The sequence below is a fragment of the Polistes dominula genome, unplaced genomic scaffold (assembly GCF_049000335.1).
Source record: "Polistes dominula isolate Pdom_NZ unplaced genomic scaffold, Pdom_raw_medaka contig_373, whole genome shotgun sequence".
In the NCBI taxonomy this organism is placed as follows: domain Eukaryota; kingdom Metazoa; phylum Arthropoda; class Insecta; order Hymenoptera; family Vespidae; genus Polistes; species Polistes dominula.
Window position 1 is genome coordinate 315,076 of NW_028300899.1, and position 12,160 is coordinate 327,235.

Consider the following 12,160-nt stretch of genomic DNA (forward strand, 5'->3'; position numbering starts at 1 on the left):
ATCGCACACACATTCCCTTCGTATGCTTCCAATATTTGCGCTTCTCTTTTTACAGTCACGCGATATCGGGATATTTGGTAGACGAGTACGGAAAATCCGACATGCTTTATCCGAAAGATTCGAGAAAACGTGCTCTAGTTGATCAAAGATTGCACTTCGATACGGGAATCCTTTATCCGGAATTTCGTAACATCGTGGTAAAGTATCGATATTTTATTGATAAGCGTTTTTTCAATAAACAAATTTAATATAGCGTTAGAATTACAGATAAAAGATGTCCAATTTTAATCATAATACTTGTTATTCGTCATAGTTGCGTCATAAATAGAATTTTTTTTATTTGATTTTTGTTGTTAGTAAATTCTGTAATAAAGTATTGACATTTTAAGATAGAATTTCTTGTTTATACATTTTTATCTATTGACCAGTAAAGTACCATTAAGTAAAACCAGTTTTTTATAATCATTTTCTTCAGGAAAACATTTTTGTCTTAGAATGAGAAAAAAATATCTCATTAAATCATAATACTTGTTATTCCTCATATATGTATATGCTACGATCAATGTACAGATTCCAGGTATTCCAGGATTCCAGGTTTTTTAAATTTAATTAATTTAATGTTAGACACAGAATAAATGACGAGTCATGCTAAGTTGCACATCAAAACGATCAAACTTCGTTTAATTATAGTTTGAGAAAATTCTAGGATTTGGTAATTTGTGTTAGTATTTAATTGTAATTATATCTTGGTGTAGCTTTCAAATTGAATTGAAAATGACATTGAAGCAATAACCCAATCCTTGTGTAATTGTCGACATTGAACTTGACTTTATTGAGAATTTAGATCAAGAGAAAGAAAGACGTTCCGATTTTCTCTACGTGTTTCCTTTCTTTCTTTTTTAATTCTTTGTAGCAACTTCTTACAAGTCAGATGTTAATTTGCATAAATTAATGTCTTTAACTTGTAGTAGATTTTCTTCTTCTTAGCACTTGTTATTACAATTTTCTCCGATCGTAAGATACTTTTCTTTTCTATTTGGAACAACGATTTTTAGAGCAGTAACAAAAATATAATCCTCTTGAAAAAATTCATTTGATCGTATGAAAAATTGCAGATTATTTGAATAAATATTAAACAGGTTTGGCGATAATTTATCTTGCATTATTATATTATAATTTAAATGGAATTTTGTAGTATCCAATTATCGGCGGTGAGAAGATCGTTACGAAGGAAAAAATAATTCGATTGGAAAAAGCTTACAAAACGCTCGATTCAATTTTGGCAAATGCGAAAACGAAGTGGCTCGTTGGAGACAGGATTACTATAGCTGATCTTTGCAACGTTGCTACACTTTCCACTTTGGAAGTAAATTCAACTACAAATTGTTCTTCATTTATTTATCTATTTATTTGATTGTTTTTCTTTTTTTTTTCTAATTCATGGAGATAGTATTACTTTAGTCAAGTTTCGCAACGTTGCAATGCTTTTCACTTTAGATATAAGTTTTGCTGGATAATTATTTTCTTTTCGGAAATTCATCGTGTTTGTGTTACGCATTAAAGCTGTTCGTGCCATCGACGGGAAAATATCTCCATCTGGAAAATTGGTTGAGGACGTGCAAGAACGAGATACCTGGGTACGAGGAAGTGAATCAGCCTGGTCTCGACAAGCTCGTGGATTACGTGAAGATTCTCTTAAGAAAATAATAACTAAATCTATGGGCGTTTTTTGAATAAAACATACAAGCAATTTCCATTTTATTAATCGTTCCACGTAGCATATACATGCGTATACACACGCATTACAATTTACAGGATTATCGGCTTATGGAAAGGGTTCTCATATACATACACGTTCCATCTCGTGGGAAATACTTGATTATTGTTTACAAATATTTATCAAGAAAATCGGTTAACTTCATGAAGATTCATTAATTATTCAACATTTTCATTATTTCATCATTGTTCCTAATCATCCATCGATATATCGAATTTATTAAAATATTCATGAAAAATGTTTTTTTTTTTTTTTTTAAATAAATCGAGCTTTTGATCAAATGGAAAATGAAATGACTCGTTAACTTGTTCTTAATTGAATCGAATAGAATCGGAAATCGAATTAAAGGGTCGAGTTTTCAAACGATTTGCGCAGTCAATTAAGACAAACTCTTGGAATGTACCTTTCGTAATTCGAAACGAATGTTGCATTTTTATCCTTTTTTAGAATTTCCTTAACGAGACGGACGGACGGACGGACGGACGGACGACGGAGGATAAAAGAAGAAAATAGAAAGAGAGAAAGATAAGAAAGATAACTGACTTGCTTTTGCGGTTTTTCTTTTCTCTCTCTCTCTCTCTCTCTCTCTCTCTCTCTTTGTGTTATTATATATAGTCCTTTCTTTCTTCCAAGTGGGTCATGGAAATAGAATCGTTCTCTTTCCAAACTTCGTGCAGATTATTTGCGCTCAAATTTCATTTGATAATTTAAGTAATCACAGTTATCGTAATCAGAACATCGTTTTCTTCAAGAATTCGAATTTTGTACTTTGCAAATTTTCTTTAAAATGATTTTATTACAAAATTTGTAGCAGAAAATTGTAATATTACATTTTATTTCGAACATATATATTTTGGTTCTATTATAATTCGGTTGCAGCACTCGCCAAACAGGATTTTTCGTTTCTTCAATTTCTTTTTTCAAATACCTCAGGAGTAGGTCGTATTTTTAGAAAGGATCACGAAGGAGAAAAGGATTAGAAGAAATACAGGAGGTCGATCTTCCACAAATCTTTCTTTCATTCCTGAATGCATCGTTTATTTTCATATACATTCTTCATGCATACCTGGCAATAATTTTAAATCATTCTAACGTAATATTTAATAAATACGAGATTATAATATATCAGTCGAGCATTTTATCGCTAATATTTTCTAGCACATATGATATTTATAAATCATCATCAGATTATCTATCAATCGTAAAGGGTTGATATCGAATAGAATGATTATAATTACAATTATGTATAAAATATTCAAAAAAAAAAAAAACGCGAAATAGAAAAGATTATAAACTATTGAATCTATTTAAAAACAATAAATAATTGTTCTTTTCGTTTTCCTCTTGAATCCTTTATTATATGTATATTTGTTGTACAAAAGCTTTTTAATAACTGCAACGAAGCAGTATTGTTACTAGCAAGCAGTGTTCGCGATAACGAGCATCCTGCGGAGATAAAGGGAGAAAATATACGAGCATAGCAAAATAATTATTCTTCAGATCGCGATAAAACGAAGGGGAAAGGATTTGTGGTATGCCAAGAGAAAGAACAAGAAAAGAAGAGAGGGAGAAGTTCGTGTTTATGCAAAGAAAAGGAATAAAAGTAAAAGTACGGTGGGAGAATATAACGTTGAAATAAAAAGCATCCAATTGAAAAATCAGTTTTGCAAGTAATAGAATTTGATTTATGGAAATTATCGCGATGACAAGAAAAACAAAAGGAAACAGATTGACATTTTCTTCGTATTAAAATCAGATCTTATTTTTTGATTAAGGATACATGTGAGCATTAGATTATTGATTTTTAAGATTATCCTATTATATTTCCTGTTTATAATATAAGTACTAACTAAGTAATTATTTCTTAGATAGGGAGATGCTGCAATTTTAACCTCTTTTTTTTTTTAGGGAGAAAATGTTCTTTATTAAAGTAAATTAATTTCTTTTAATAATTTATACGGCTATTGTGAAACGTATATAACGTTTCTGCATATTATAATACAATTGTGTTAACCAACAATGTGTTAAATATGCAAACTTTTGAAACTTTAGTCTTGAATAATTTTTAATAAATTTGCGATCGATATATTTTTGTTTTTACTATTTTCAATTTTTTTATATCTTTCTTTCTCTTTTTCTTTCTAACCTTACCTTAATATATATATATATATATATATATATATGGTCGTCCTATTGTGCAATGAACTTTCTCTTGTGGTTAAATATGACAAAGGTAGGACGGATTTGGTGTCACGAATAGAGTCGCGCATCGTTTGGAAACTTTGCGTGCGTCGAATGCTCCGGTTATTATGCATTTCACTTTGACTTATTGTTATACTCTTGTCGATTGATGCTTTCGTAATTGTATGTTGAGAATCGATTCGAAAATATTTAAAATACTTTAATTATTGCAAAATTAACAATCTCTCTTTCTTTCTTTCTTTCTTTCTTTCTTTCTTTCTTTCTTTCTTTCTTTTGTTTATTCTAATAAACTGATTATATTTTAGTCAACTTTCGTTATGCTATCACGATCAAACGAATATTTCAAATAAGTTTACGTCGGTTGACCAATCGAGACCCCGACGAACCTTCAAGATTGTAATCGAACTTATTTGTTAAACAGATTGACTCATTATGCTATAGAGTTACGCATACGACGCATATAAAAAATTATCAAGCGATACGACTTGCTGTTACAATTTCTAAATAATTATAGTATTCTGTGGTAATTTGATAGCAAACAAAAGGAAATGCATTAAAATATGAAACAAATTAAGGACGCGTAACTTATTTCAGGATTTGTACGATAACTCGATAAGACCAAAGAAGAATTCATTGTTTATCAAACATTGACTAATCGAATTCCTTGACTAATATTGAAAGATCGCATACGAAAAAAAGAAAAAGAATAATTTAATGTAAAAAAATAAGAAATAAGATAATGCAAGCTAATTTTCAGATCAATACGATAAATCGATGCAAAATTTATAATATCTCAATGTTTTTAAATCCCATAGATAAATTCTCGCACGTTTAGTCTCTTCGATATTCCTTGGATGTCGTCGTAATGTAATTAGAAATTCTTCAATCGTGTCTTTCGATAAATCTTTTCAAAACAAATCATTGCATCTTCATCCCTTTATCTTTCATAAGCATCTTTGTTTGATATAAAAGAAAAAAGTTACTCCCTTCCTGACGATTATCATCTTCTACTAATAGGTTAACAAAATAATCAACAAAATAATCAAGCGGATATTTATTTCTCTCTCTCTCTCTCTCTCTACGTGAGAGTGTACACGCGTGTGCGTGTGTGTGTGTGTGTGAGCTTAGCACACACGTAAATGAATATTTATGAAAGAGTGTTGGTTGTGTCGTGGTATCGAAGAAGGAAGTTCCACGTGCTCGCTGTAAACCGCAGTGGCAACAGTCGTATTCTGACCGTCGTACTCGTCCCAAGTACGTCTCAAACGTGTTATCATCAGATCCTCATCAATTATTTCTACCTTATTTTGATAAATATCCTTTGTAAATTTTGTTTTTGTTTTTGTTTTTGTTTTTGTGTGTGCCATATTACAAAGAGAAAAAGAGAAGGAGAGAGAACAAGAGAGAGAGAGAGAGAGAGAAAGAGTGAAAGGGAGGAAGGTGAAGGTGTACGAAGAAGGAAAGTAAGAGATAGAGAAGAAAAAGAAGAAAAAGAAAAAGAAGTAGTAGAAGAAGAAGAAGAAGAAGAAGTAGAAGAAGAAGAAGAAGAAGAAGAAGAAGAAGAAGAAGAGTGGAAGAACAAGTTCACTTTCGTTCATCGAGTTTTCTCACATGTCGTCGATCTTCTAACACAAGAGGTGAGAACACCATTTCATTTTCTCCTTTTATCGTATATTTTTCATTTTTCTTTAACAACATCATCTACTTTGGAATATTTCCAATTTTTTGTCTTCTTATTTTGTTTCTTTTATTTCATTGATAAAGTTTTAGTTAAGTTAGATTATCGTCCACAAACGTTTTCTAATTAAATGTGTTTTCATTGGTTTGTGACTTTACGTAAGGCACTATTATTTGCTCTTTTTGTTTTTAAATTTAAAATTTGTAGACTTTATTGATACTTTGTCTAAGTTAAGCTTGATTGAAATTAATGACTAATATCGTTTATAATAAGAGAGATCGATTTTGAGTTAGATTCTTGACGACTATAACGACAGACGGTTACGTTAATAAATGTATATTTTCCAGACATTTTAAAACAATATTATATTTTCCGAGATAAATAGAATCGTTTTTTTTTTTTTTTTAATTTTAAGTGTTCTATAATAGCTATGTTTCTTTTTTTACTTCTTTTAAGCGTAATTGTGTATTATTTTATGAATAATTATTCTAGGAAACTGCCAAGAAGTGAGAGAAAACAAAATACAGATAAAAAGATCATTTAAACAATACTAATATCCACTTATTTTCTGCAATTAAATACTTAATTATAAATGGAACACAGGATAAATGGATGTTTTAAAAATAGTGATTGATGTTGATTCGATCATGCAAATTTCTTGCTAGCCGATCGTAATAGTATTTTATTAACGTCATTTTATCAAGACGATCTTTTTGTTGTTGTTGTTGTTGTTTGTTTTCTTTTTTTGCTGCTGTTGCTGCTGCTGCTGCTCTTTTTTGCACAGCCTCTTCGGAGCATCTTCGAGTTATTGTCGGGAAACTTGTTCTACCAGCTTCGCCAAGGAGCTCAAGAATAGTTTTGATTTCTAAGAAAAATGAACAGACGATTCTTTCTACAATCTTTCGCGATCTTTCACGATCTTCCGCGAGATATGTTTATCTTTTCTGAAATATTGACTATTCGTGGTTACATTTTTAATCTTATAATTTATGTTAATTATATTTATTTAAATTGGTCATTTTATAAAAATAATCCCTCTGATTGTGAGATTAGCTAATTTGTCAGAAATTCGTTTTTATCGATGATAATATATTTTATTACGATCAAAATCGCGTCTTGACAATTAAGTTTTAATTTAAACAATTAATTTATGAGTAACTTAATTTTGATCAAGTTTTTTTTTTCACGTGAAATAAAATTCACATTTTCAGACTATAATGTTCATTATGCAATTCAGTAAAATATGATCTTTGCCGGTCTTGCATATTTTAACTTACAAAGAAATCCGATACTGTCGAGTCATCGGAAAGACAAAATATGTTCAAATTGTATTTATATATAAAAACTAGCATTTTATAACATAATTTTTCATAGCATTATAACATTTTATAACTTGTGTGTGTGTGTGTGTGTGTTGTTTATAATTTACTAAATAGTTTAGAATATTTAATAAAACAGGTTGTTCATTATCATATTAAGAAATAATATTTAATGAAATTAGTTTGTTTTGGATTATAAAAGTAATACTTGAAATAGATTATTTATAATTAACTGTATTTATTTCCTGTAGTGTCTAGTGAACAAGTTATATTACTTATCGTTTATGAATATCTTTAGAAGAAGACCTTTTTTTGTTCATTTATATGATTATCATGATCCCGGAAGATGCAAAAAAAGAAAAAGAAAAATCATTATGAAACATTTATAGTAGATAGAGAGAGATTCGTGTTGTAAGAATTGTTGTCGTATAAAAACAATTCCTGTGTATTTAGGTGGATTCTATTATTAAGATGTCACGTCGGATCCACATAAGCTCACAGATATCCGTGCACACATATATACGCCCATGTACACATCATCAGAGATACAATTAATTAATAAGAGTGAAATAAAATTTCACCATTTTATAAAGTGCATGCGAACCAACTATTCTTTTATTCGTTAAACCGGTTCTTCCAATTTTTTTTTTCATAACGAATTTAATGAATATTACAATTAGTTCCTTTATTTCCTTCCTAGATGTGTTATTTAGTTTTTTTTCTCGATCACACGGTCTTAGAAAAAAAAAACCCTACGAACATTTGTCTCTTTTCAGTTTATTTGTAAAATGACAAGATAAAAATTGATCAAACAAAAGACAATTTAATGGATCTTCTTATAAAAATATTCTTTGTCAGTTGTTCGTGAACTTCAATTCGATCCTTCGAGTTTCGTAATAAATTCGTAGGAAATAAAAAAGAAATATTTGACCAATTACATCGGTTGATATTACACGATTGAGTTCTTACGAAATTTATTCATTCCTGATTTAAACTTGACTATACTCGCATAAAACTACACAGACGTGTAGTGAAAGTTCAAAGAACGTCATAAAAATGTGTTTTATAGATCATTGGATTTAAAATGACGTTTTCACTAATTTTTTTTTTTAATTCTGTTCTTTTTATCCATTCGTGTTCTTTCTTTGCATAGTGATATTGAATTTGAGTTGAATCAAATCTTTTGGCTTTAGCCGTATTTAAAGGTCATTCATGCAAAAACTTGTACGTACGGAATGAGGAAGTAAAAAGAGAAAAAAGAAAAGAACAAAAAAAGTGATTTATTTTTTATCGTGTAAGTATAAAATTAAAGGTCAAAGGAATAATACTTACAAACTAGGAAGAAGGACGTTTTGAATTTGAATATCAAGAAGACGTTTCTTTTGTTATTTTTTTGTTACATTACAATTTCTTGCTGTTCTTTTTTATTAGTCAATTAATTATGTTAATCAGAGATTTTTTTCAGTTCATGTTTTTGTTTTTTTTTTTTTTGTTTAACTATCATATAACCGATGTTTCTTTATTGAAATATACGTGTTGTTTAATTCGCATAGGGAGAGAGATCGGAGAGTAAAGAAGAATAGAAGAAGCTGCTATTACTTTAATGATAAGACTATGGCGGTATTTCCAAATCAATAATTACTTTGATTCTATGTGTTACATCAGGATGAACGTAATCATCTGTTGGCTGTGCAGTATTTATCTATCTATCTAACTATCTATATATACATATATATAGATACGACCGAATATTACAAGAAAAGAAAAAGAAACTTAAATGTGCCTATCTCTCTCTTTCTGTGTATATATTTATGATTTGGAGGTCAACCGGTTAAAACGACAAAGAAACTTCTTTACCTGACTCGGTGCATCTCGATAGACTTTCATCCTTAAAGAGTATTATTATATTTATACATGCTATTCTTGCAAGTACATTATCATTTATAATCTATGCCAATTTATAGACAAATAATTTCTCCCCCTCTACTACCTTGGTTATTGTTTCTTTTTTTCTTTTTTCTTCTTCTTTTTTCGGTATGCACTCATACGTAAAGTAATTAATACCTGTCACATTTTCGTAACATTTACTTTGATGCATTTAAGTCGTTTAATAATTGTTTGATCAACAATAATCAACCAATCAGTGATATATATAGTGCGTGCGTTGTGTGTGTATTGTTTATTTAGGCAAGGACAGTTTTTTTATCAAACGAAATTATACAGTAACACGTTCAACTTTTCTTCATCGTTTTTCTTGAAACCGTCATTGAAGTTTAATTACTTTTATATCGTTTGCTTTTGTCGATCCAAGTTCAATCGAGCTGTAATCCACTGACAGGATCACATTTCGAGATATTTTCAAATTGTTTCGATTATGTGCTTTGTTCGTTCGTCGTTCGTCGTTCGTCGTTCGTTTTATTGAATTTTCGTTAAATTTGTTCGTTTGTTTAATCAAAATATAAATAATTTGTTCGCTTTTAATTGTTTATTTGTCGTGGCTTATCGACGTCGTTATTTGATATTATTTTATTTGTTTGTCATTTATTTAGCGTGACGCGAATCAAGCAAAGATGAGCTGCGATCAGCTCGCACTACTTCTTTGGAAGAATTACATCGTTCGTAAACGACAGCCGGTGAGTATACTGATATTTTATTTTATTAATTCACCTATATACATTAATATTGGATAATATTACATAAATAAAAATTATCAAATGTAATGAAAGTAATGTACAATTTGTTCCATTTCGAAGGATTTCAAATAAACCTGATAGTTTATTGTTGAATTTAATTTATTTTTTTAAATTTAAAATTTGATATTAAAGAGGAATAAAATATTTCTATACTCTTAATAAGTTTTTATTTATTATTTATTATTAGGTGTATGATGCTTGAGATGAAAATAACGACGATTTTGATGATATTAATTTTAGGGTATTTTAGCCTTGATATTTATATGGCCTATCTTGGTTTTTCTAATCCTCTACACGGTTCGGGATAATGTCGATCCAGAATATCATCCTACTTGTCATTTTCCTTCAAGATCAATGCCACAGGATGAACTCTTACCCTTTGTTCAAAGTTATATCTGTAGCATTGGGAATCCTTGCGATTTACTTTCGGAATACGAAGAAGTACCAACGTACAGCAATGCCAGGTACTTATTTCGATTAATTAGAATAATTAAACTAATGAAACTTATAAAAATCAAAATACTATAAAGATGTTAGACATCAAGTAGAATTTTGTCAAAAATTTGTTATTTCAAATTAAATCTTAAATTTGCCGTAAGATAATTGAGCCAGTTTTTAAATGAAGTTAGCTATCTTAATAGTTAGGATGAAAAAAGAATGTTTAATAAATAATAAAGTATATTTTTGTGTTTGATTACAGCTTAGGTCCTCTAGTAATTGATATGCAGCCATTACTGAATAACGACACGATTCTTTCAGCAGTGAAAACGTTACCGAAGAGCATACAACTTCTTAAATCAATGGCTGAGATACTTACCCGACCAGAAATCAAAACGCTGTTTGGTAAGTACAAGCGATCGCTTCACGAAAAACTCGGTTGTTTAAACAGAGGAAAGAGAAAGAAAGGATGGCAAGTGACAGCATTTTCTAATGTCTATAGACAGAGGTATTCGTCTTGGTGACCTCTTCAACAATCACGATCGGATCAAGAGCTTACTAAGGGCTCAAATGCCACGAGCAAGCCCATCCTTGGTTGACGGTTTATTTGAATCTTCGATAAGATTGTATTATGTAAGTAAAGTTCTATTTTTTTTTCTTATTATATTTCTACAATTAATGAAGCCTAATTAGGTTCGATTAATACATTTCAACGAGACATAAAATGTTGCAAACATAAAAAATATAGAGGAAATAAATTGTATGTTTTTTTTTTCTTCTTTCAAATTGAGCAATTTTAATATAAAAAGAATGTGTGATTTACCTTGTTATTTTGCATGAAATTATTTTGGTTTTTCTTGATTACAGTTGATCGAAACATTTAGTTCTACGAACATCGATGGTATTGTTTGTTCAACGGAAAATTTAAAAAAATTTCTTATACTTACGAATGAAGAGGATTATGGAAAAATTTCGGAAGTTCTTTGCCAATTGGATGCCAATCAAATTCCTGACATATTATCGGAATTATCTAAACATTTAGATTTTAGTAGCTTGTTGGCCATGCTTGATCGCGTTATGGGAAAATTTCGGAGCTATGATTTTTTTCAAGATCTCAAACGTACCGTTGATATTATACTAAATTTAAAATCGATCGATAAATATGTGCCGAGTTATCTTAAAATTCGAGAATGGTTACCAAATGTTGTAATGCTCTTTCGAAACGTCACTTTCAAGGAGATCGATCTTCATTTGTGAGTACATTTCATTTTTATTTATTCTCATAATTAGTACATATGAATCAATTAACATATTTCCATTGTGTTCATTATTATTAATAGTATCAACAAATCGGTGGATCTGTTGGATCCTATTTTTGAGAAAGACAACGATTGGACCATTGCTCGTCATGGATTTTTTAAATTAAATATGTTACTTGAACTGGTAAAAACTTTATTACACAATCATACTGTCGAATCTTCGAATGATTTTTTTTCACTTTTGGATAATATGTCCAAAACTATGAAAGATTATACACTTGGTAGAACGGAAGAAACACAAATTACGAAAATATTAGATATGGCGTTCGTCGTTCTGAAGGATGGAATAATCCTGACCGAAAAATTGATAAATCGTCATATCGATCAAATTTCCATGTACGTTGAATATTTTTCTTAACAATTGAAGATGAATTTTTTGTGAATTTTATTGTCTAAATAAGAGTTTGATGATATCTTAATGTTTACAGAACTGATAATGTCATCGATAGTTTAAAATACTTTTTTTCCGAAAATATAGTAAACACACTTACATATGCTAGTTCATTAATTGAGAATATAGTAAGAATGACTCATCACGTGGCTGTCATTCATTTGGAAACTGTTAAAAATATTTATGACATTTGTCAAAATCATCAAGAATTAGTAGAAAAGATTTTAACCAACATTGATCCAATGGTTTATCAAAATATGCTGCAATCTTTTTCAAGATTAGATTTTCTAGAGGTAAATTTGTTGTATTTTTTGGTTCTATTTTACAACTTGACACAGTGACA

The 12,160-nt window shown here is 29.7% G+C and overlaps 1 protein-coding gene across 2 annotated transcripts in view; it reads left to right on the top strand.

The window, feature by feature from the left end:
- Window positions 1-5,189: 5,189 nt before the first annotated feature.
- Window positions 5,190-12,160, top strand: part of ldd (lipid droplet defective) — a 32,402-nt gene continuing 25,431 nt past the window's right edge. For both annotated transcript variants that reach the window (XM_015336332.2, XM_015336340.2), the window contains exons 1-8: window positions 5,190-5,616; window positions 9,526-9,609; window positions 9,910-10,133; window positions 10,370-10,512; window positions 10,610-10,740; window positions 10,975-11,360; window positions 11,448-11,762; window positions 11,855-12,110. In XM_015336332.2, the coding sequence (XP_015191818.2) occupies window positions 9,547-9,609; window positions 9,910-10,133; window positions 10,370-10,512; window positions 10,610-10,740; window positions 10,975-11,360; window positions 11,448-11,762; window positions 11,855-12,110 (1,518 nt within the window). In that variant the 5' untranslated portion in view covers window positions 5,190-5,616; window positions 9,526-9,546. The remainder of the gene's footprint in view (window positions 5,617-9,525; window positions 9,610-9,909; window positions 10,134-10,369; window positions 10,513-10,609; window positions 10,741-10,974; window positions 11,361-11,447; window positions 11,763-11,854; window positions 12,111-12,160) is intronic.